The 25,201-nt window shown below is 41.2% G+C and overlaps 1 protein-coding gene across 3 annotated transcripts in view; it reads right to left on the reverse strand.

The window, feature by feature from the left end:
* Positions 1–24,865, reverse strand: part of camsap2b (calmodulin regulated spectrin-associated protein family, member 2b) — a 30,487-nt gene extending 5,622 nt beyond the window's left edge. For all 3 annotated transcript variants that reach the window (XM_088310983.1, XM_088310982.1, XM_088310984.1), the window contains exons 1-16: positions 24,414–24,865; positions 18,443–18,702; positions 13,691–13,870; positions 12,319–12,402; positions 8,847–8,988; positions 7,665–7,804; positions 4,810–4,900; positions 4,620–4,715; positions 4,325–4,394; positions 3,984–4,253; positions 2,858–3,539; positions 1,863–2,009; positions 1,573–1,786; positions 1,209–1,392; positions 433–1,099; positions 128–264 (exon numbers count right to left, since the gene is read on the reverse strand). In XM_088310983.1, the coding sequence (XP_088167109.1) occupies positions 128–264; positions 433–1,099; positions 1,209–1,392; positions 1,573–1,786; positions 1,863–2,009; positions 2,858–3,539; positions 3,984–4,253; positions 4,325–4,394; positions 4,620–4,715; positions 4,810–4,900; positions 7,665–7,804; positions 8,847–8,988; positions 12,319–12,402; positions 13,691–13,870; positions 18,443–18,702; positions 24,414–24,552 (3,503 nt within the window). In that variant the 5' untranslated portion in view covers positions 24,553–24,865. The remainder of the gene's footprint in view (positions 1–127; positions 265–432; positions 1,100–1,208; positions 1,393–1,572; positions 1,787–1,862; positions 2,010–2,857; positions 3,540–3,983; positions 4,254–4,324; positions 4,395–4,619; positions 4,716–4,809; positions 4,901–7,664; positions 7,805–8,846; positions 8,989–12,318; positions 12,403–13,690; positions 13,871–18,442; positions 18,703–24,413) is intronic.
* Positions 24,866–25,201: the final 336 nt, after the last annotated feature.

A 25,201-nucleotide genomic window follows, 5' to 3' on the forward strand; every position in this document is an offset into this window, starting at 1 on the left:
AGATCTTTGACGTCTTTTGCCGTCAATGGTATTAAATGAGTTTAAAATGCTCTTCCACAAGATTTTCCTAATTGAAAATAAACTGTGGTTGTACCAGCAAAATGAAGGTAAAATGAAAGCGACAGACCGAGCAGCTTCCTTCTTCTGCTCCTGGTCCAGCTCCTGCTGTTGCTTCTTCTCCTGTGCCTCCTTTTCCCTCCTCAGCCTCTTCTCGAGTAGAGCTGCTTTCTTCGCCGCCATGTCCTCTTCACCTTTTGCATCATCCTGGTGTTTAAAGGATGGGAAAAACATTATCAGCATTAGCAAAAAAGCAAAACCAGCAAAAATAAATAAATAAATTGGCTCCAGAGAAACTGCCTCGCTGTTTGCATTTTCCTCAAATGTGTAAAACATTTCGATGTCTTTGTTCAAATGATTTGTGTCACAACTCACCTTGAAGAAGAACCCGCAGCACATCTTCTGGTCCTCTCCAGTTTCTCCATTCGTCTCCTGACCTTGGCTCTCGGGAAGCCAGAGTCCAGACATTGTCACCTCTACCAGATCTCTCTTTTCCTGAGGGTGTTTGCTGCCTTGGGTTTCAGACATGGGCTGACACAAGACCTCTGAAGTCCTTGACTTTTCATTCCTCAGTCGACTCTCCTCTGGCTCTACTGATCCTTCTTCTTCTTTCTCTTTGGCTGGGGGAGGCTGGGATGTGCCTGCACAATTCTTCTCCACCACCTTTTCTTTACCCTTCGTGTCTTCTTTGCTCTCCTTGTTCTCCAGGCTCTTGCTATTCCTGGTTCCTTCGTCGGCACTCAGGTATGCAAATGAGCTGGTGTGCGTTTGGCTGGACGTGAACCGCCTCAGTCTCGGTAAGCTGTCCACCGAAGTCGGGGTGTTGAGCATTCGGTTGATGGGTGTGATCTTCAGCTCATTCGGCCGCGGTGTCCGAGGTGTTCTGGCGTGGAAGGAGGCAGGCCGTCGCTTTAGGCCGGTAGAGGGACGACTGACAGGATTGGCAGAACCGGACGAGGACAAAACGGGGGACAAGGAACCCACGGATCCTCTGGCTGATGCTCGGCTCGTGACGCTGCTGCTTCGCAACTCACGTAGCTGCCTGGGGAGGAAAAAATACGTTTAGATTTGATGACCATTTCACAGAGCAGTTTGATTCCCATTGTCTAAAGTATTTTAAGTAAATAATAAAACACCTATTTTTGTGCTACCTGTGTGGTGAAGGCGCAGGGGGAGGAATGACCCAGGATTTTTGCTGTTGCTCTTTCATGGACATGATCCTCTCCTGCTGCTGAGCCAGTCGCTGCATCTCCGTCTGCAGGAAGCCCAGTGACGTGTTCAGCCTCTCAATTGAGCGAGTGTACTCTGCCAGGTCCGATTCGCCTGGGGTTAGACCTGCATCACATACACAATCAAATGCTGGTTGGATCTCTGCGAGAAATTCTGAGGGAAAATATTGTAGGAGACGTCAATGTGATCATCATTGAGTTTTTTTTTTCAAAGTAAAAAAAAAATCAAATCAGCGTTTTATTTAATCTCATTATCATATAGTAATCATTTTTGGTTGCCTCCCACCTCCATCTTCACAGGGAGATTTGGGAGCCGCACCATCAGGCTTGCATCTTTCCGCCCTCTCCATACTGCCGTGGCTGCTTAGCGTCTTTGTCGAAGGCATTTGGGCTCCGCTCGAATTGGGACTGAGCGGGCTTGTGACTCCTTTTCTTCGCACTACATTCAGAAAAGCTGTCCTGCCCATCTTCTGACGATGCCGCGTGAATGCTTCCTCCACCTGCGAAGACGATCGATCATATGACTTCTACCAGCAAGGGCTACGCCAATTTGAAATCCTTTTTTTCTTTTCTTACTTTCTTCTTCTGGGCTTCAATGGCTCTGCGCTTCTCCTCCAGCTTCATCCTCAGCTGGATCATCTCGGAGGCTATCAGGTGGGAGGGGTCTCGGGGAGAAGGTGTGACTGGAGAGGGTGATGTGATTGGCAAAGGGGGGGTACCGATCTAAACAAAAGGCAGTGAGCAATTACATGAATTGAAGCCAGTGATTTTCAGGGTGTGACACTTAATTGTTTCAAACATGATCTACTCTAAATAATGTATCTTTGTTCATCTATCCATGACAGGCAAAACAAGGAATCTTGGCGGAAGGTACAATTAATCTGTGCACAGCCATTGGTAAAACAGAATGATAACTTTGTGCTCAACTGAACAGGAGCCTTATAATTTCATTATTGTTATTTCAATATATTATTTTTTAATATAGTATTGTTTGAGGAGCATCGTTCTATACCTACTCTTCTATTTTAATATGGTGGCATATAAAGACAATTGGGTTGAACTGAACTCAAATTATATAGAGCCTCCCCCGCCTCAGTTATTTACGAAAAAAAAAAAAAAAAAAAAACAACAACCATTTGCTGTTTCTGAAATGCTGACAATTCCACAAGATGGCGCCAAAGTCCAATTTACTGGAAAAATATTCCTTTGGCACCTACTGGTGGCATCTTAATGTGATTGAACTACGTTGAAGTCAGGGGAGGAGCTTTGGTTTGTCTATTAGAGAAGAAGAGATTTGGCGACATCTTGTGGTGTCTATCAGCAATGATCATCAAGTTTGAGCAGACTCCCTTTTTCTCCCTATAACTCATGAATAGTGAAGAATTACTGCACGCGGTACTTTATGTTTTTGTTTGAGGGTGTGTCGTGAGAGTTTTCTAATGTAAAACATGTGACTTTTGTCAATAAATGTTGAGAAATACTTACACAACACACACTACCTAACTGACGAATAACGAATGAAGGTTGATTCATCACTATTGTGATTGTTAAGAAGATTGAGCAACATAAACCTGTGAGTAACTGTTCCTTGCTGGGGGTTTATATGGCGTGTTGACATCGGAACTCTCCGGTGTGGTTCCTCCACTGCTCCTTCCCTCCAACTTCCTGAACTTCTGCTCTGCAAAGCTCGTCATGCGCACCATCCCGCCTCCAGAGCCACCGCAGGACGAGGCGGGGCTTACAGTGTGGGATCTGGGCAGCGTGGGCGCTGAACTCCTGTCTTCGCCATCCCCTCTGCCACAGCTGGAGCCAGGGTTTGACTCACCAACGCCTTTACGCCCGCCTTCCCAGTTCCTCTCAGGGAGGGGGCACGAGCGAGTCATGGTCTCACAGTCTGGGTCGATATCTGAATAGTCTCTCAGAGATGAGTCCTCATCCAAACTTTGGATTTCCTCTGTCCTCACATGGATTCCTGTGTCGTCGGTTGACAGTGAATTAGAGTCATGATCATTGAACTGGGCCTTCGTTGCACTGGGGTCATCTCCTTGGCCCGCCCCTCCCAGAGTTCCCGAAGGTCGAGCATCGTGGAGAAAGAAGCCATTGTTTCTGTCTCCCATGCCCAGGCTGGCGTGGGGTCTTTCTGTGTCGTGAATAATCTTTAGTGCCTCCTCGATGCTCGGCGGGGTTGAGGGACTGATGTGGCCGCTGTGGTTACCATGGTGATTGGTGTCAGTGAGGACTCCATTAGGATACCTAGGGGTCAGGGAAAATGGCTCATTAAAGCTTTGGAGATGTTCTACATCACTACTAGTGACCCTTGACTACATTTCCTTCTATAATATGAAAACTAACTCATTCACTACCAACTGTTTAAAAAAAAAAAAAATGGATCTTTGACATCTTCAGCCGTCAATGGCAGTAAATGAGTTCATGATCGTGTATTATTTACAATTTTTAAATAATATTTTTGTATTAGTCAGCACAACTTTATGTATTCCAGAAGCATGCATGTTAAGTTCATTGGAGAGTCTTTTTGAAATTGAGAGCAAGATATGGGATACTGATTAAAACCGATTGTGTAATACCGATTCATGACTATGAAGCAGATGTGCTACCAACACTCCTCCACTTCCACAGGAAAATCTATCAAGGCTGGCAATAATTTCTGACATTGTTTTGGTTCATATTTTTGAGCACCTGCTTTGGTTCTTGATCGAGAAGGTGTTGTTCCTGCCCAGTGGTTTGCGGGGTGTGAAGTCTTCATCCTCCTCTGCGATGTCTCTACTTTGTCCATTCACATTGACAGGCGTGAGGGACACGTGGCGCTTCATGCCACCTCGAGGTGGATAGAGAACTTTGAACCCGAGGCCGTCGCTGCTGGCCGAGCGGGTCATACCGCGGAGGGAGGGCGTCTCACAAGGCGGCACATCCAGAGGAATCTCAAAAGAGATTCCACGTGTGGAAGAGCTGAGGAAGGAGGATTTTTTTTTTTTTAATATGCTTCTTAGTACTGAAGGTGTGGCATTTTAGGTACAAACCGTCTCTCCTGTGGCCAAGTCCCAACACAACCATCCACAAAGGACATAGAGGTAGATCTGTTCATTACACCTGATTCAGATAAAGGAAGAGGGAGTGAGAGAGAGAGAGAGAGAGAGATTTATTCTAAAATGCTTTATAACAGTCCAGGTTTGCCTCATGACGCAAGATGGTGACAAGCACCATTTTATTTTTGTGAGACAGAATCTGGGCCTGTCTAAGAAAAAGCACTACTTTATATATTACCACTTTTATTAGACAGGGTGTTGTACCAAAAGATGACTCGGCTATAGATACCTTCATCCGAGACATCCTCTGGGCTATCAGGCCTGTCGACGTTGTTCTGCTTGGACACAGGAGCCATATTTCGCCGGGATGTTACAGGGTCACATGCTGCAGAGTTAGAGAGTTTATCATTAGTTTGCACAATTTCAGTCATCAAATAGCATGCGGCTATTGTTGTTGATCGTTCAGACGCAGACTGTACCATTCGTGTCAAAGACTCTGGGCCGTACGAACGAGGGTTTGACCACTTCGAACCACCAGAAAAGCTCAGCCAGAAACACCAGGTAGTTACTCTGCAAGAACACAGGAACACATTTCATCAGTCACAGTATGTGTCAGCATACAAAATGAAAATCTTATTTATTGATTTATTTTAGATTTTGCCTGCGTAAACATAATCATTTGTATTACGCAGTTTGCAAACTATAACCACGGTTATAAACACATTGTTAAATTAAAACTTCATTAACAAGTCAGTCAAAACCGTGTGTGTATATTAATGTAATATGTTCAAAATGTTTCTTCACTGCACCATTTTCACGGCATGCCAGTTATAAGATGCTGGATGATCACCGTGTTCTCCAATCCATTTGACTGATCTATTGGGTCAAGGCCTGTGTTGCTAGGTAACTGGATAAGAAGTAACAGCACATGCGAAGGGAACGCTGTACATGTTTTATTGTCCAGGGTGTTTTAATAACAAGCCCCTTGAAAGCAGTCATAACTCCATCTGGAAATCAGTTTATGCATGTCGTACATGCAAAATTCGATGCAGAAAGACTGAACATTTGTTAATGGCAAATCCATTCGTCCTGTAGAGGTCAATGGAATGATTTATCTACATGGCAGCACACAGGGAACAGTCTTCCTTTACAGGGATTTAAAAAAAAAAAAAGAAATCACTTTTCATCTTTGGTTCATAATTTAAACACAAGCCAGGCATTTCATAAATGAGAGAAATAGTGAAGAGAAATGCCTCGATATATCAAGATCACCACATTTTTACAAAAAATAAATGTGGTCTCGTTAGTCATCATCAAGACTTTTGATAAATTAAACCATATTTTTTTCCATTTTTATTACTTGATGAATAAAATGAAAACAAATATTCAGGACAATACTTTAAATTGACAAAGCAGAAAATGCACAAACGTAGCTAAATTGATTATGTTCGGTTACTGGTTGAGTCTGGAACATGTCAGAAAATGTCATGTCAGCAAAACTATTTATTACTGTTTTCCAAAATCAAGCTTAAAGGGAAAGTCAAGCCTAAAAAATATTTGCAATAACATGTTCTATGCATGCAATAACTATGTTCTATTTTGGTGAAATCACAATAGTGACGTTTTTTTTAATCTGAAAGTCAGCGGTGCCTGCAATTGGAATGTTTCCGCCCACACACGCTACTGACTTTTGAACCACTCGCTTCGTCTTGTTTCAACGCCACAGAGATCCTATTACGCAGAACGTTGCCGTTGATTAGCCATAGCCACAATTGGCGCTTGCATTGTTTGGAAAGTTCCCATGTTTTTGTTGTGTTACAAAAGCAGCAGGGAGAATGAGGGGAGCAAACAAGAGAGGCAGGCAGAGACAGGCCAGGACTGGTCTGTCCTCTGTTCTCCTGATGCTCCCGGTCACACACAGACTGTCACATTCATTTCGTCTGGCGGCGCGACAAAACTCGCTCTAGCAACAAAAATGTCTCTCCGTCCTTGCCTGCCCGTGAAGCGCCAAACAATAACAACTCGAGAAAGAGTCGGGCCTGCAACACGCACGAACGCATGACAGTTTTTCCTTGCATGACTCATTCTCCCCTATTGGTAATATCCCGCTGTCTCTCTTCTTATTCTCCAAAACAACTTTTCTTGAATGTCTTTCAGCTGAATCCACATTCAAAAAACACCCATTTTTGCTTCTTCCCATTCATTAGCTTTACTCATAACAAATAAGTTTATTCACTTAATCAACTGCAATTTCCGTTTTTTTACACATTGACAGGCCACAGTATTAGGAGCATTAATTTCAAATGCTGTCAAATGGGTATTTATTTAAAAGAATGCTTATGATTCTAAATATATTATAATAAATTGGTGCCTTGCGACACAAAAAACACACTTGCACTCGCAAGATAAAGAAAAATGTCCGAATGACAGCTTGCATCTCTCGTCTGGTCACTTGTATCTCAAAGCACCACTGTAGTTGTACTCGTAAACGGTGCACAACTGCATTGCACTCTTTAGACCAGCCCCTTTACAAAGCAATATTCTTGCTCCTAATATTAAGGCTACCTCATTTAGTTTATTGGAAACACATTTTAATTTTGAATTATTATCAAATCAAAGGCAGAATTATTTTTTTTAGACAGTTCCTAGATGGGATCGCAATTGTTCCAGTAGATGTAATTTTCTTGTTTCAAATCGGGAAGTATTCTTCAAAGAATGCGCTGGTCATAGGGTGGTGTTGTTCCTCCAAATATAAATGTCATAGAAAAATGTAAAACAACATATAGAAATTCCTCATTCAGCCTCTAGGATGTGTCCACCTTGTGTGAAAGCAATTTTTCCATTTGCCTAACCGTCATAATCCTGTGTGCATGTTTATACAGCACAGACATTTATACATACACGTGTTACAGGGGAGCCTTGAGATACGTTTTGTTCGTTAATTTCTTACCCATTGAAATGAACAACTATCACTCTGTGATATTGACCTGTATATAAAAATATAGAACGTAAAGAATTATGCTGTTTTTGCCACATTTCATGCCGCAATTCAATGAACATGTATCTGCTCCTCTGGTATGGGAGCCTATATGCCGTCAAATCCCTGTAATTTGTCTTCTTTGCAGAAGACAGGAATATATGCACAAATAATTTACATTAGCCTTTCTATGGTGTTTTGCATTGTTCGTTAGCATTCTTTAGCGAAACAGACTTAGCTAAAGCTATTTATTATATTTTTTATAAGATATTTTTTTCCTACAATTAATAAATTCATCCTGTCACTGTATCCAATCTGAATGTAATTTATCCAGACCAATTTCATTGGGATGCCTACCTTAATGGATGCATGCGCGTAAAGCATGTCCTCCAGGCTGAAGTGACAGCAGTGGTTCAGGTTAGTCCTGCAGAAGTCTTGCACCAGCTGGAGGTTGTACAGACTGTCAGCCAGCGACATGATCTCCTTCAGGCAAATATCTGCTCGGCCGGAGGCGGGGTCAAGCATGCACATATGGGAGGGGTGACAGGAAGACAAGTGGAAGATAAGGCTGTGTTTACGCTAGACAGAAAATATTTCCTATACTGACATATTTGGGCTCAAAAAGAACAAGAAAAAAGTAATAAAATGACAAATATATTACTTTAATTGGAATCGAATGATCTGCAAATAGGACAGGAGAATTTCAATGATGAAAAGTAAACATAATTTAGCTACATAGAAATAAAAAACGAGTAAACCTAGTCTACTGTTATTTTCTACCTATACCTATAGCATTATAGTATTTCTCCAGTTATAAAATATCAATAACTGCAACACCTAAATAATACCTTATTGCGATTTGCAAGTGAAATACTCTTACACAAAAACTGACTGGTACAAAGACATATTTTGTACCTTGGCAGACAAAGGATAAGCATAATTTGCTTTGACTTAACATATTTCATGTTAAGTGTGAGCAGATACTCCCTCAGACTTCCCCAGTACTCTTGAAAGAATATATGACAAAGTTGAAACTGGATGAATCATCAATATTTGTGTGGCTTGTAATAGGACCCCTATAAGAAACTTCTACTGGTTTATCTTTTACTGTGTCATCAAACACACTTTTATGACATATTTAAATTAATGAGAAATGCAGCCAACATCCACATCTGGTGTGTGCGTGTTTGAGCGTTCAGAGCGCAGACGCTTGAGCTGTTTATCTTTGAAATAGCAGCCTGCTAGCCCACCAACGTCACACAGCCCTTGTGACCAATCACAGAACAACCCAGAGCATTTTTAGAAATGAGAGCGCAATGGCCTTTGTTTCTCCTCCTTCCTTCCTGCCTTGCAGTCTTTCTAATGTCATCGCCTTCCACACTGCTTTCGGCACACAAACACACACTCAAGTTCAAACAGGCTGCTTTAACTTTGATAGCTTGTGTGAAGCAGTCTCATCAATTTGGTGAATTTGATCATTTTCTAGTGCAATAAAAAAAAAAACAAAGAAACATGTGTAGACAACATGTGGATCCACACCTTCAAATCGAACAGCCTGTGGGCAGTAAAAATGCAGCAGAGCGGCCAGGGCGCAGCCGTCTGTGTTGTCCTTCAGCAGGTTGTCCACCAGGGGGAGCAAGGGTGCGCTGTTCTGCTGGACGTGGGCCCTCCTGTAGCGAGCCTGAAACCATGGCAACGACGCAAAGACATCGTCACAAATTGGATACTGTATGCGTCATCGGGCTGATGATATACAGCATTTTCTTCATGCACAAAATTGGGGGGGGGGACACAGGGTGGCAAGACGAACCAATTAAACATGCAAATAATCAGATGCAAGTGGCAGCATTAATCATAAAAAAGCTGCAAACCCTTTCACCTGTAATTGATTTTAAATTACTAGTACTCAGTGCAGCATTGTGTATCTACAACACAATCCAGAAATTATACAACTTTGATTAATTGGCGCGAGAAAAAAATTCAGCGAACGTAAGCATACTCAGATACACAAATATTTAAATTTGTGCTTTTAATTGGGCCATAAAATAGTATTTATATACTACAAATTCTCTCTGCCACGGGGCAATTTAAAGCCACAAAGACAATATTACTACATTTATCTCAAACTTCCAATTCAGCTATAAACACACAGGAGCAAAGTCACTCCTGCATTGTTCAAAACCACACAGGTTTAGGCACATTCCCTGTCTCTTAAACCAACTAAAGATTAATTATACTTGAATACGGGGATATGGTTTGGGGCTGCATGCAAAGAAGACTGGAGACAGAGGGATCGGGGGGGTAAACGTGACAGGATTCTGGTTAGATATAAGGTTTCGGGAGAAATGTGTTTTATGACTGAATGCACTTACAGGTACAAGTCTCCAGTACCATTTGTTGGGAGACTTGATGGTGAAGGATGATTGGACAACAACAGGAGAGAGTGGTATTAGGGCTAGTAACAGGCAAGTTCTGTTTTTGTAATATGTTCCACTGTCAATTAAACGAGTCATGGGCAAGGAGATGACATTCTTACAAAAAGAGCAAGGCCTAAGCTGACAAATGCGGAAGGAAACCAAAACAAAATGGAAAAACCTTCATTGAGAGACATTGTATATAAAAAAATGTTTAAATGTGTAGCCATACCTCTGAAGAAAATCATACAGCCAGAGCGGTATAATGATATATGATTGTATTGCATTACACTAATATATTGATCCTCCCCCGTAACTTACCTTACATGTACTGCATTTACACAGGCAGATTGACTTAATAAGTTCCTCCTTACCATAAATATTGTCCCGTGTGCAGACATATATGAATATTATAGCATATTGGGATCAATTATCTTACTTTGGAAGAGTGTATAATCAAATATCATCAAGACACGTGATGATGGTTGTGCTAACCATTGACGAGCACACAACGCAGGTCAGTGCAAATTACGAATACTACAAGTCAAATGCATCCAGCCGTAACAATTTTAATAATGACATTTTAACCTCTACGTGAGCAAAAGTTACATGCCAACAAGAGTGAATTTGGCATGAGCATTCACACAAACTCCACCCACAAATGTGCTTTTGCAATTCGTCATAAGACCTCCGCTAATGATTATTCACACATCCCAGAATAGACAAAGTGTCTTGTGCTCCTGCACGAGTGTGTGTTTGTGTGTGAAATTGGCTCCTCCGAGTGTATCCTGCGCAATGAATGGACGTCTGTTCGAGCTCCCGCATCAGAGAGCGAGTGAGCACAATTTTAAAAACCTCGCCTTCACTTATTGTTGTCTTGCAATTTGCATGTTGCAAACAATGTCTGGTAAATCAAGGTCCATCAAGACACGCTTGGATGAGTTTGATGTGGAAGAACTTGAGAACCCCGACCTCGACCTCATCAAAAAACGAGTCACATCCACAGACACTCGCCAACATCTTGCAGAAAGTCTTACCCGAATGCCACATTTTCTACCATTTTCCCCCTCTGTAGGTGTCAAAATACTTTCGCTCATTTAGTGTAACGTGACGCAGGAGAACTGCTTCCCGGGGGACTCCCACAGTAGATGAAAAGCGCTTTACTAAGTAAATTTAGTAACTCGCCAAACGCTGTAGGCTTTTTTTTTTTTAAGTGACTTTGTTCTATAAGAGTGACGATCTCACCATATGACTCAGCCACTGTATATAATTCGAACCGCCGCATCGGTATTCACTTATGAGTTTTGCGGTAATGTCTTTTGGATAATGGTCTAAATAATGACACAACAATTGCCTGTCGACTTTTCAAACACGGATTGCTGTAATACTTCTGTACAGAAGGAGCTGGTCAATCACGAAGGTACGTTTGCAGGCAAATTAATTTGACTTCGTAGAAACATGGATTAGTTGACCTAATTAGGCACCGTTATGTAGCGGTATATTTGCATGTAAAATGTGCATCTGTCTCTCCACGTGCTTGTTGTGTCATACGGTCCTTATATAACATCCAGGCCTCTTTTTGCCCCAGCTGACTGAGCATTCCTATCACTGTCTCATTTTTCTCCTGGACTGTCCATCCACCCCCTCCCCCCTCCTCTGTCTTCCTCTCCCATCTTTGTCCACTCTGACAGCAATGCCGCAGCTCGTGCAAACATTTCTCTGCAGCTGGTGCATGACTGAGCAGTTCATCTGTCCGTGCAATTTAGTAGACAGATTTGTGTGAGCTACAGTGCTTTCGGGTTTTTGTGTGGATGCTAACATGCCACTAACACTGTAAATATATTGGTTGGTAATCAGCTAGGAAAGAAAATAATCATTTTCCGTGTGTACTAGTCAGTCTTCAGATTTTTTTCGTAAATTCAATGAGGTCTTAAACTATAGCTCCATTACAATTTTAAAGGAAGATCATATTGAAAAGCAGGTGTAGCTAATGAAGTGTGTAGCGAGTCACGATAGCACCTAGCTTAGCGCGAACTCTAACGATTGATGAAAATAATTAGCTTGACCCACCATAGAGACTACCAAACGAACTTTATGCCAGAACAGCAATAATTAACAAAAATGACAGAGTTTTGATCACGATAATGCTAACGCTAAGCTTATTTAATTGGGGTTGAGAAATGGAAAGTGGGAAAGTAGTTACAAAGCAGAACCTTGCCTATAGCTAGTGTTGTTTTTTATTGGCTCGTCAATTGTCAATAAATATAATGAATGAAACGCGACAAACAGCTTCTTTTGTGATATAAAAATAAGTCATTTAAAAATGTTTCCAACCATTAATGTGGCCTACGACCTTTACAACTCAATTGAAATGTATTTGGGGAATTGTAGAGGTAATAGACCACATTCGGGATGTACAATGATTTGAAATCTTGGTCTAATTTTTTTACGTCACAAAAAACTGGCATTTGATCGTGGGTGTGGATCATTATACACGTTTACGAGGACCAAAATTGCAAAATTGGGAAATTGTGGAAACTGATGTGTTAAAGGAAATCATGGGAGATTGTGGTTTGGGGCAAATTTGGTGTTTTTACCTTGGGCGTTAAGTTTGATTCTTGGCAGGAAACTTCTTTCAGCTTCTGCTCTTCGACAAGAATGTCCCTCAGGTGTTCGTTCACCTGTAGAGTGACAGAGATAGCGTAACAAAGGTCACATTTCACACAAGCTTCTACTGGTAATGGGCTGAATAGTGAGTTTCTGTTGACGGGTTGGAAACTTAAAGACAGGCACAAAAGCCTCCACACATAAAATGAAACTTTGCTTTCAGCACCACCTTTAATTACTGCCTTTGCAGTCTTAAAAGCTTCAGTATAAACTGTGATGCAACATCTTGGCCTGGGGATGCACGAATTAATCACCCAATCCAAAGCATGCAGTGCAAGTTCTGAAAAATGGAAACAATCCACCATGTGTTTTAATGACTGCAAAGAAGTCCTGCTTGTCTTTTGCCTTTGGTGAGACACTGTGAACGGGGATCACATGTGAAATGACAGAGATCATGAGAACTGTAGAATTATATCATATTTCTTGTATAATCCAAAAGGATTCAGTGCTGTACTATGTTTCCAATAAAATAGGTAAAAGATACTAAGCAATAATGTGAGAATGCATTCAGAGAAACGAGAATCCTCTTGTAGCTTAAAGTGCCGGTAAAATGAAATAAAATGTCGTCTAAATTCAACACATCACAGAGAAGAGGGTTTATAACGAAAAAAAATGTATTGTGTATAAAATGAGGCTTTAAAATATGTATTGAAAGAAAAAATCATGCCGCTTTCTCCGCTCTCAATTGCTACGCGAGTGTCTGCTGGATGTGCTGAAACCACACTCTGCTCGTCTGTCAATCGAATATGGCTGCTCTAACCTGGAAAACTGGATAATTCTCAACTGGCATCTTTCTTTTGCCTACACATGCTAGACTTTTCCATGCCGAGACAATGAGGCACTCTAAAGTAGCCAGGCTAGCATGAAGCCTCTTCTCTCCATGGCATCTCCGCACAAACAGCCAACAATGAGGCACTCTAAAGTGCTCAGACCATCCTGAAGCTCAGTCCACACACCGATTGTGAAGTCTGACTTTTTTATTTGATCTTTTCCCCACTCCTTGCACGCAGCATGACGTTTGCTCACTCATAGCAAACAGCAAGGCGCTGTAAAGTGACCAAACCAGTCCAAAGCCCCAGTTTGTACACTGGCTGTCAAGTCAGGCTTTTTTTTTTCTTCTACTTTCTCTCCAAGATGTGCGCATACTTCTAGGTCACAATGAGGCGCTCTAAAGCTTTTTTTTAGGATGTCGGCATAGCTAGCTTCCTAACTGTATGACACCATTGCACTTGATGACCGCTGGTGCAAAAGAAGAAAACACAGGCAATGGGCCGTTTGAGCAGCATGTGTTGTGCTTCTTACCTTGTTCAGCCACGTGGTGATGGCATCTTCGGTGTCATAGGGCTGCTCATGGACGTGCGTGTCGACGTGCGAGGGCCCTGCGGAGCAATGTCGGTTGATGCAGGACATCACCCGCTCCACACTCATCATCTCCACCGTATACGCCATCATCAGTGTGTCGATCAGTGCCAAGTGGGATGTCTGGAGAAACATGTATAACAAGTTTAATAATGCTAATTCGCTAATGGGATGACCTAAATGTTTCATTATAATGCATAATTGTACATGATGACTGTAACACTCATCTTGAATTGCAAATTTTGCCTGAAATAATTAAACAGTGAAAGGTCTGACAACATAATGTTTTGTTTCAGAAGACAGAGGAGGTCAAAAAGAAAGCGGAAAAGGTTGCTCCGGGTGTGCATAGCTTGGCCACCAGGGGGCAGTGAAATACAAACATGGATAACATAATACGACAGTCCCAACTGCTCAGTAAGCGGCAGTAACATGAGTCCATTTTAGGAGAGGATAAAATATTCCAGCGATTATTGTTATATTGTCTCTCTGCGTGTCTTGCTGCACCACTTGTCTTAAAAGTTCCTTTGCTTAAAGCGTTTTAACTACACAACATCGATGCTTGTTTAATTAGCCCATCTATGACAAGTTATATGATTTGATTAAATAAATTTTTTTAAGAGATGTTCACGATTCATTGTGGCGTTCGCTGTCACCATTTCATGCTTGCAATACATTTTTTTTACTTGGAACTCTAGATTGGAAAAAAAAATGTCTGAGGGCTTCCAGTGTACAACACCATAATTAGCATAAAGGGTGGATGATAGTTTGAAGCTGAACTTTTGTTTTTTGTCAATTCAGGCAAGAGTTAAATACATGTAAATCATTTATTTTTACAAATATGATATATGTGTGAAAAAAATGTTAAAGAGAATATTTTGTAGCTTATTTGGAGCGGTTTCCTTAGAGTGAGTGCTTCCACAAACGCCCATTTCTAGGAAAATAACCAAAAGAAAAAAAAAATACCAACCCACCATTCGGCTGCACTTTGCGTAAGTCTTGCACTGGGCATGAAAATAGGGTCCACAAAGCTTGACATTCTGATGGCCTTTCTAATCTAACTTTGGGCCAGGCCGGGCGAGACGGGCCATTTTGACCTCCACTTCCCTTTCCTGTCACATTAAAAATACTGCAGCTTAACAAAGCATCAATCCTGATAGGACAAATATCTGAAGTGAGTTCCACCATAACCTACACAGACCTCATCCCATCTGCTTTGATTCTGTTGGCTAGCACAGCGTGTTTCTTAAAAATAACAAAAAAAAAAGGAACGCCTCTGGGCTGGTGTTTGACGTCTTCTCTGCATGCTCATCCTGCCAATCTAAACAGACAGCATGCTCAGAAAGCAATATGCCAGTTGGAGGAAAACTACTCGAGGAGAATAATTAGTATGATACGTGACACCAAAACCTGACTCAAAAGGTTCTGGTGTCAGTTTTTGTTTTTATTATTTCATAACAAGAAAATCAAACACATTTGATTTGAGAGGAAAATGGTGAGGCTCATTTTTCTCATTTGGAAAAAGTCATCTGATACACAAATATTTCATTCAATTCAAGACACATTTTCAAAAAAGAACACAACGGTCGATGACTGACGGAAATAAATATGGACTGGTTTCTTTTAACTTAAGTTAAAACTATTCATCACAGCTGGTTGTACAGTAGCTGAACCAATGTTTCGGGGGACACACGCTTCCTCTCTGACCGAAAAAAAAAAGTATAATTTTGAAATATATATATATAAAGTAGATAGAAAAAGTCTACACACCCCTGTTAAAATGCCTGTTTTATGTGATGTATAAAATATGACCCACGATAAATAATTCCAATTTTTTCCACTATACACATTCAGAGGTGTGTGTTCTGAATATACTGCATACAAAACATAAATTCCCGTGAGCTACCGCATTTTATAAACATGTCAAACATGTTTCAGAATTCCAATATTATACAAACATCGCCCAATATTTGACGCGGCATGCAAAGTTAATGCCGCTGAGTGACGGAGTTTGGTGCAGACCGGCTTAAGAGTAGAGATCCTGCAAGATTTCCATCAAAACACACTGCACTTTTTTTTTAGTGATTGAGCATCTCTGATGTTCAATTTGCATAAAACTCCTTAATCATTCATGAGGTCAAGAAGCTTATTGCTAAATATGTGTGGGAGTTGCAGGCAGACAGGTCAGAGGAATTTAATATACACCGAAATGTAAAGAGTTGATTGAGCACTTCATGATGTTGAATGGTCTCCTCTCAGACATTTGTACAAAAAAAAAAAAATGAACAAAAGAGAAGGACAATCAGTATTAATCCTCATTATTTTTGCAAGATGTAGGCTTGTGACCTTGCTCAAAGGCATAAGGTTCAATGCAGTAAGTAGCCTCCTTGTCGTCACTCCCCCAAAAGATACAGCAGCACAACACGGGAGTAAAATAAGGGTTGCTACGGCAGGATTTTGCAAGTACTCGCTCGGCTCACTTACAAACAACATAAAAACCCAATCGAAATCCCTCCCGGCAAACAGAATGTCTTAATGAATGTTACACGCCCTTCTCCAGACAAATTCAATTACTATTCCATCCTTCTGGTCTCTAACTCTTTTTCACATCAGTCTTTTAACACTCAGCAGATAATTAAAGTGGGGAGGTCATGCTCACATTCGTGAAGGTCTGACAGACGTGTGTGTGTATGTTTAATGGAAAGGGGAGGGGGTAGCACTCATACGTGCAGCAGACACACGTTGACTCACTGTGAGACTCCACCCTCCACTCTGCTGCAGTACAGCACATCATGTCCTCCTCCTTTGCTTCAACCCTCGTGCGTTTCCACGCTTTTCCTTGACTCCTCGTCTCGCTCTTTTATTCAGAGTTTCTAGCCGTCAGCATCCTCGCAGCCCTCACGCCCCCCCCCCCCTTTTCTGCATCCATTTGTCCGCCGATTGACTGACTTACTGCCACACTTCTACCCCTATTGCGCCTTGACATGAGTTATTCTTCTTATACAGTCTTTGGAAAAGCATGAGGTCATCAGTTTCACTGTCTGTGACTCAAAATGGAAATGAAAAAAAAAAAAAGCAGATGGCTTTGAAAATCTGTAGATGCGGTTTACTTGGTTTAACAACTCAATGGACAACTGTAAAGAATAGTCTTTTGGGCCCGCGTCACCCTACAGTGACGAAATGTAATTTTATCCACAATTGAAAATAGAAAAGATGGCCTTGTGAGGCTTTAATATCTGAAACGAACTTCAAACTGAAGAAAATGGAAATGACAAAGAAATACAATATGGTTAAGAAAGCAAAGAAGCCAAGTCAAGAAAGGGACTATTGTTGATGTGCTCAAAAAAATGATATGGACAAAATACGTGCACATGTGAAAGAAATATATGCTGATAATGCGTTTTTTCAATGTATGTATATTTTTTTCCAGGGCTATCTTAAATAAAACTATGTTAACCTTGTAGCAGATCTTGTCTATGTTTACATCACTATACCTCCACTGGACACTCATAAACGTCCTTGACCGGTGATTTAGAATAATCTGCTGAAGCGTTAAAACACGCGTCATGCAAAACTACATCCAGTAGTAGCAAGACTCATTCCAGATCAGCCGTAACTTAAGGTTTGTGACGAGCTACACTTACAGAGGGAATCTTAAAAAAAAAAGGGTGGAGAACATGTGAAGGCAGGTGACAAAGGGGAGATAGAAAAGAATGAAAGGTTGAGAAAGTAGCAGAGGGAGGAGTCTGGGAGGGGAGAGCATACTGCAATGCAGACACCTTTTGAAGTGATGGTCGCCATTTCTGCCACGTGTGCTTCCCTTCAGTCATGCAAAACTAAGTACAACTGTCCTACTTAGAACTTCATCCGATTTGACTGCTCCTTGGAATATAATAAACGTATTCGTAAGATTGAAAGAAATTGATAAGGGGCGTAACAATCCTCAAGAAATATTTCCAGAGACAATAGAATTTGGTGGCACCAGAATAGTCTGATTGAACCCCGAATCTGTGACATCATCGCCACAATTTTTTTTGTAAATAAAGATATCCTTGCTTAAGAACCGTATTTTCCTCCAATTACAAATGAAATTCTACAGGATAAATGACTTAGGTCACAGCACGTTTTTCTTTTTCAGACCACAAACTACATATAGGTGAAACTGAATTGAGGGTGCATCTGCTCTTTATCGCCAGTTTTGCTATCGATTATTTTCGCCTCGTTTGGGTTATCAGAAAAAATTGACCAAAACTCAATTCCACACAATTGCTAGAATTCTTAATGATCAATGAATTGACAAAATAATACGCAGGTCTTTTCATGACTCTGAGAGCTTTAGTAAAAAGATTTCAATAGGCTATAAATCTCGAATTACAATTTTCGTTAGCGTTTTATAGTAACATCGAGAATGCTTTACTCTCCAATTTTCAGCAACTCTTTCAGCATTCATTGGAATCACGCTACTATGAAAATATTAGACTTTATTTTTTATTTTTTGGTATCTTGGCCTCAAGTTAGGTGACGCATGTTTTCCCAGCACAATCCAATGACACAGAGACTGAACAATAAGCAATGAGTTGCAATAGGAAACCCGTCATTAGCGGCTGTTTTGCTTTGAGCATCACACATCCTAAAAACAGTCTAATAGAGCACAAATAGAAACATAACCCTTCAATATATCAAGACACGATCACTCACCATGAGTATAGGCGTGCTGGTCAGATCTCTCTCTGTGACCAGCCTGTCCTGATCGGTGACGTATAAACCTTTCTGGGCCAGAGCCTGGATGACGGCGTTGTGACCCAGTAAAGGCTTGACGGCATCGCTTCGAAGAATCAGGCTTCCCGCTCGGCAGTAGAGCTCTGCAGACTGGAGTAGGCTGGCCACCGGTGGCTTCAGGTGCTCCTGGTTGTACTGGTCCCTGTAGAAAGGCTCCACCAGTTCTTCTGGCACTTCATCTGCATGGCAAGAGAGTGAGAGAGAAAGATTGATTCAACGACCCGTTTGAAGTTCGGATGCATTCCTGATCTGATTACAGCTACTAACTACAGATATGAAGAACGTTGCCGAAGAAATGATTTAAGGCAAATCATATTCAATTTGAATCAGTCTTAATTAGCTGCCGAAAGAAGCACCATATGACGTGATCTTCGGTAGCTCGAGCTACATTGACATAAAACTCTTCTTGGCAGGATTGATGAGCTGAATATTTGCCAAAAGGAAATCAGAAAATTAATCACAGATATTCTTACATCCATTTCAATACTAATTTTATTCCGCTTTTTTTTTTTTTGATATACAAATGATCCCAACCTACGGGTTGAACCGATTAGTCAACTTCTAGTACATTTTATTACTTACTCCACACCGATATTTAAAGCTTGAAGTTGACCAATTGATTATTGGCAGATGGTATTTTTATGATTCATGTGGGTGGATGCTTCCATTGTTGCCATAGTGACTGTGTCGGAGCCTATAGAGGACTGTAGAACAGTGACTAAACAGTAAAAAAATAAATAAATCAATCAAAATCCTGCATGCCGACTATTTTCCAGATATTCTCACAAATATTTTTTATTTTTGCTCAATACAGCAATAATGTATGTTCATAAACTTATTTTTATGTCCAAAGTATTGCTTTGGGAAATAGTCCAAAGCACGATAAAGATAGTGGTAGCGTAAGACTTTAGCAGAGTAGCATATATACGCAAGAATAGCTTGTTTGTTTCTGCTTCCAAACCGTTTCAATCTTAGCGCATCACGTAAATGTACCCAGAGAGTTCATCAAACGCTTACAAGTCGACAGATTAAATCTTCAGCGGAATTTATGACTATCGCCGTTTGTGCTTGGAAATAGGACAGCCCGCTATTTTCTTCAAATCTGATTTACGTGACGAGGTAACGGGATTAGAGTTGTCTTCTTCACACAATCCACACAGACATAAGTGGGCAATAGACACAAGGATATCTGTCATCTCGTTTGTTTCGTCGCATGGCCTTCAGTATCCCACACATGCTGCAGCTCACCTCTACTTCATGTGCATCATTTTACTCTGTGTGTATTCCTCTCCGCTTGTGTCAGAATCATATAGGGAACAACGAACACTGAAGGAATCTACTTTCCCTTCTTTGGTCCTACCAATAAACAACAGCAAAGAAGTTCAGTTCTAAAAAAGAAACAACTTGCGATCGAACCGCTACCGTTTTCCAGTGGTTGCGGTTAATGCAGCCCCCCCATGCCTTTCAGCAAAGTGACGAAATGGTGCATAATTCAAACCAACAAGCGTAATAAAATGCTTTATTCCATACTTTATAAGAAATCCTGTGGCAACCATTCACATCTATTCAATAATTTCATGAACCAGTTTGTAATGGAGTTCTCGATGAAAGGCTCAGCTTTTGTGAAGACAAAATCTCAAGCGTTCACAATGTGCTTTTGTGTGCAACTGGGTGGCCTTTGCTCTACAAAATGCATTTGAAAACATTTTTGTTGATGTTAAGGAAAGCAAAAGATATTCAGCCTGTACTAGTGGGGAAAATAGCTTTTGTGTTGGTCATCAAAGAGGAAAAAGACAGGAAGTAACTGCAACAGGAAGGCCCGGAACGTAGATGACTGCTGCCTGGGATGCCCCCAGGACACAGCTCAGCAATGTTTATCTGCTAACATTGCAACTATACCTTGTGAGAAAAATTAAAGTGACAAGCACACCTTTCAAAAATATGCTACGGCCCTGAAATAAACTATATTAATGAAATGCTTTATCGTGAACAGGATAGAAGCCATTTATTTTTTAGCTTCAAGCCCTTATTGCAATGCATGGTTTTACGTACGCCATTTAGGACAGCCTGTAAAGTTAATATGATAATCCAAATGTACTGTGGCACTCTTGTACCCGCTGTCCCTTTTTCTGTGCTTTGATGATAAAACAGAATAGCACCGCAGCCATCTAAGGGCATCTGGAACGTGAGTGTCGGCAATGCTGTTATGTCACAGCCAGTTCGGGTCATTGCGGGGTCGGCTATCGTAGCTGGGCATTAACACAATGACACGTGATTCTCACGGCTCTGTTTGAATTTTCGTAATGGAGCATATCATTCATTTTTCCGCATTTTATCACTTACCCCTGAAGCGTCAAGTGTAACCATCATAACCCAAAAATGACTTGAATAATTTCTATAAAACTTTATAGAGGTGTGTGGTATGATCCAACATAGGAAATCATTTTGGTGAAGATTCAGGATTTTTCATTTGTTACTGAGAAAGCCACAATAAATATATATTTTTTAAACAATTGGCAACAACTTTGCAATGTGAATCACTGGCACATTAGACTGGAGTGGAAAGTTGACAACTGCAACCAGAGTCACCTTCAAGCTGGGAAAAGTGATGGCGATGCAAAGGACCCATTCTGATTATTTTCTTGACGTAGAGGGGCGTAAAATGATATTTTCTGACGCAGGTAAGCTTGCAAACTAATAGTTTGCCTCCTGCCTACTCAACACAGTAAGTCTAGTAGGGAAAAATCGACCACATTGTCTTTGCTGTACTTACAAGAGAAGCACTTAGTCAAATCCACAAAGTTGCCTCTCGACAAATTACTACATACACAAAACAGTGATGAAATTGAACAATTGAGGGGAACTGACAGATGATTAATCGTGACTTGCAGTTATTCAGACAAAATGGGCTGCGACATTTGGTTGCAAACAGCAGAGACTCAGAGATTTTGTGGTTTAAAGAAGAGGAGGATGATGTCAGTGATGGGTCATTGAACTGCACCGTCACTATAGAACTTCTCAACTCTCATTATTCTGCTGAATACAACATTGGCATGGAAACAGTTCACAACATTCAGAGAGAGAAAGAGAGAAATTGGATATAAAATGCAAAATTGAAATTACAGTGGTGTTTAATTTATTACGTGACAACACTCAAGGTCCTGTCAGATCCGATTTTCAGAGATGGGCATTTTGTCCCAAGGACAGAAGGCCCGTCCGTCCTGGACGTCAAATACCGCTTGTACAGAATTCAAATATTTGCACTCGGAGCAGAATGAAATCTTGTATTGCTGTTGCGGGTACTGGCGCAGTAACTGAAAGATCAAGTGAGAGCGTGCTAGAGTGAGTGAGCGAGAGAGAGAAAGAACAAGTGGAGAAAAACATGGAAGCGATACGCACGACTGTGTGAAGAAGCAATTGAGAGTTAAAATAAGCATCTTAAATTGCGCTTAATTTGAGCAAAGGGATGAAGTTCAATAAATATCATCTCTACAGTGCGACCCCAGTCGGAGCTCATCTGTCAATTTGCCTCGAGTGACAACAAAAGTCTGTGAAAGGTCCCAGTACACTTTGCAGTTATAGCTGCGGTCGGCGTTGTTTTGGGGGGTAAAAAGCATATCCCGGTGTGCATGTACAAATCTGTTTTTATGGCTAACTTTAGCTATTGTGGCTTTTAATCAGGGATGTTTTGTAGTCTGGAAATTACAGTAAGTGGATGTGAAAAGGAAATTAGCCGGCTAATGAGCTTTAAATAATGTTTATGAATTATAAAACCTTGTCATGCACGCACGCTTTTTTTTTTAGGAGAAGTGGGGAGGTCTCGGAGTATTAAAATGCAAGGACAGGAGCGCTTTAAAAGGATGCAGGACGAACGGGGACACAGGATGATTATTTTTATGAATAAGCACGGAGGGATGATGACAGAAAATAGTGAGAAAAAAATCTCTGCTGATTTTATAACTCTTTTTCTGTACATGCATTTTTAAGTTTGAAGACGGTCTCCTGACAAACATCATATATTCCAATCTAGGCCATACAGCCTCTCGGTTATGGCTATGAATTGGGCCACAGTTCTTGGCAAAGTTCGGAACGGAAAGTATGTCACCAGAGGGACAAGGGGAAAAAAAGGAGAGTTTCAAAGCCGAACAGTCTGGTGTTCTCACATGTTGCTTTCCCTGTCTTGCTTGTACATCGCGCCATCGGTTCATGGTCTGTGGTCGTTAAAAAGGAATCGCGTGTGGCTCGGTATAACACGGTGTCTGAACGATGACTTGAGCCGTTCAAGTGGGCACACAGTTGTTTAAAGCTTCCCTGAGCAGTTCCACGGCGGAAGAGCAATTACGTGCATGAATATAAAAAACAACTCAAATGCACATCAAGTAGTGAATTCAGTAACTTCAACACGAGTGGCAAAAAAAAGCCAGACTTGTGCAGGGATGTTCTCTAATGGTTGGAAACACTGACTTAACTAATCATCGATTAAATGATGAAAGGGATTGTGCGTATCACTCCAAGTATCAATGACGGTTGTGTGTGTTTTTTTTTTTAAGTGGGGAAATAATATTTAGCAATAGACAAGTCACAGTGGCTATGACCATACAGCCAAAAATATGTAGATGACTCATTAGATGGAAAATTATGAATAATTGTATCTTAGACTCAGTTCAATTGGACACTCCAGGGATAGCATGTATTCATAGATTGTCTGACATTAATAAATGAATATTTAATCTTCAGTGTTTCAGAGAAAAGGAAAAGTTCATTTTAGCCGGTACTTGTTTTTTTGTTCAGGTGCAGATCTTGTGCCTCTGTTAAGGACCCACTGACCCCTCGATGACTTCTGTTGCTTATGCTTTGCATGTATGATGCTGTTTTTACTCTTTTTCCTGTCGCGAGATTCCTCCATGAACGTCATGTTTCTGCGTAAACCCCTGCCTCTTGAACACTGGTTCCACTGTCCCATAAAAATACACACATTTACGGCATGAACAGTTTCGATATTTGACTATTTCAACCGTATCCATGATGGAACAGACTGGTCAATCTAAAATATATACTTATACTTTTCATAAACATGGAAAAGATGTGTGAAGACAGCTTTGGTATTAATAACTAAAGTATGTTGTTATTTGACCGTGTGTGGTTAATAATAATAATTTGCCCTTTATTAGTCCCACAATGGGGAAATTCGAGATTCGAACCCAGGCCTCCTGGGGAGACTGGGTCCTGAACGCGGCGCCTTAGACCACTCGGCCATCCTGGCAATACAATACTAGAGAATACATATTTATATAGCACTTCCACATAGCGGGATGTGGAGTCTCGCACTAGGAACGCCCCTGCTCACTGTACACAAACGTCAAAAAGTTTTCAAAAGTGTTCATTCAAAAAAAAAATATTTAGGTGGGGGGGGGGGTCAAACTCATTTTTATGGTTTCCCTCAGATGGCCGTTATGACTGTGAACCCATATAAATGTACGATCACCTTACATTATCAGATACGCGCAACAAATTGATGGAAAGACAGTTTTTAAATCAGAAGCCAGTAAGTGATTTTTTTTTTGTTCAACATTGCTTCCATCTATTTTAAAAGGGGGGGGGATTGGTAACAAATAAATGGCAATATTCCATCACTCAATGTTGTTAAAAATGAAGAAAATGTGCTTGAAACAGGAAGTTCACGCACGTGATTTGCCCATCGCGGGCCACATAAAATGGGGCTGCGGGCCAGATCTGGCCCCCAGGCCTTGAGTTTGACACGTATGACTTAGGTTTTTGCTTCTGGTGTCAAATATCAAAAAGGGTCAAATTCGACCAGAAAAGTATGAAAGGGAGTGAAAGAGTTTACAGTATTCCACGTCTGGGAAAAGACGATGGGGGCGCCACCTACCCGAGCCAAACGCCTTGGCCACCAACCACGTCAGGCTGGAGGAGATCTTCGCCCTGGTGAAGTCATAGTGCTCAAAGCTCCTTATGGTAGGGACGATGAAGGTCCGCCTAACGCCGCCGTCGTGCGCCGCATCTCCCATCGTCTCTGCTCCAATGCGGCAGGATCCAGGAGGAACCGAAGCTAGTCAAGCGCAGGAATTCCTTCCGACGGGTGACATCGTGTCCGTTGGAACTCACACGCAGCTTGAGAAAATCGAGCTTTCGGATGGTTGGGGGATCACGATTCCAAACTCACATCACTGTCACGTCCTTCCTTGTGCTGTAGTTTAGCGGATTGATCTCCATTCCCGAGCACAACATCCGTGGAGATAACGGATCTTGCAGGAAAAACTTTCACACTAATAGGACGCTCGTGTCCATGTTGATCGTTTTTTTCCTCCTTTTTTTGCCCTGCGTCGCTCCCTCTTTCCTCGCCGAGCCGTCCCTGCGTTTTTTTTTTACCGAACCGAGACAAGCAGTAAGTAAACTGCGCATGCTCGATCCACCCACCCAGTACATCTAAAAAGTCACATTCTTTGCGATCATGTATTGCCCGTATCATCAGACTTTGTTGTTGTTGTTTGTTTACGCATCTATATTTCCTCAACTTTTCAGCCTTTGACATAACGTTTAACCATATTTGCTTTCAATGTCATCCTGAAATGAATGAATTAAACTAAAAATACAATTTAAATTTTAAAAATATCAGCGTGATATTTCTACAGCCAATATCGTCTTTATTTTCACAGC

This window comes from Idiotropiscis lumnitzeri, chromosome 12, assembly GCF_059441095.1.
Source record: "Idiotropiscis lumnitzeri isolate Australia: NSW breed Sydney's pygmy pipehorse chromosome 12, RoL_Ilum_1.0, whole genome shotgun sequence".
Classification (NCBI taxonomy): Eukaryota; Metazoa; Chordata; class Actinopteri; order Syngnathiformes; family Syngnathidae; genus Idiotropiscis; species Idiotropiscis lumnitzeri.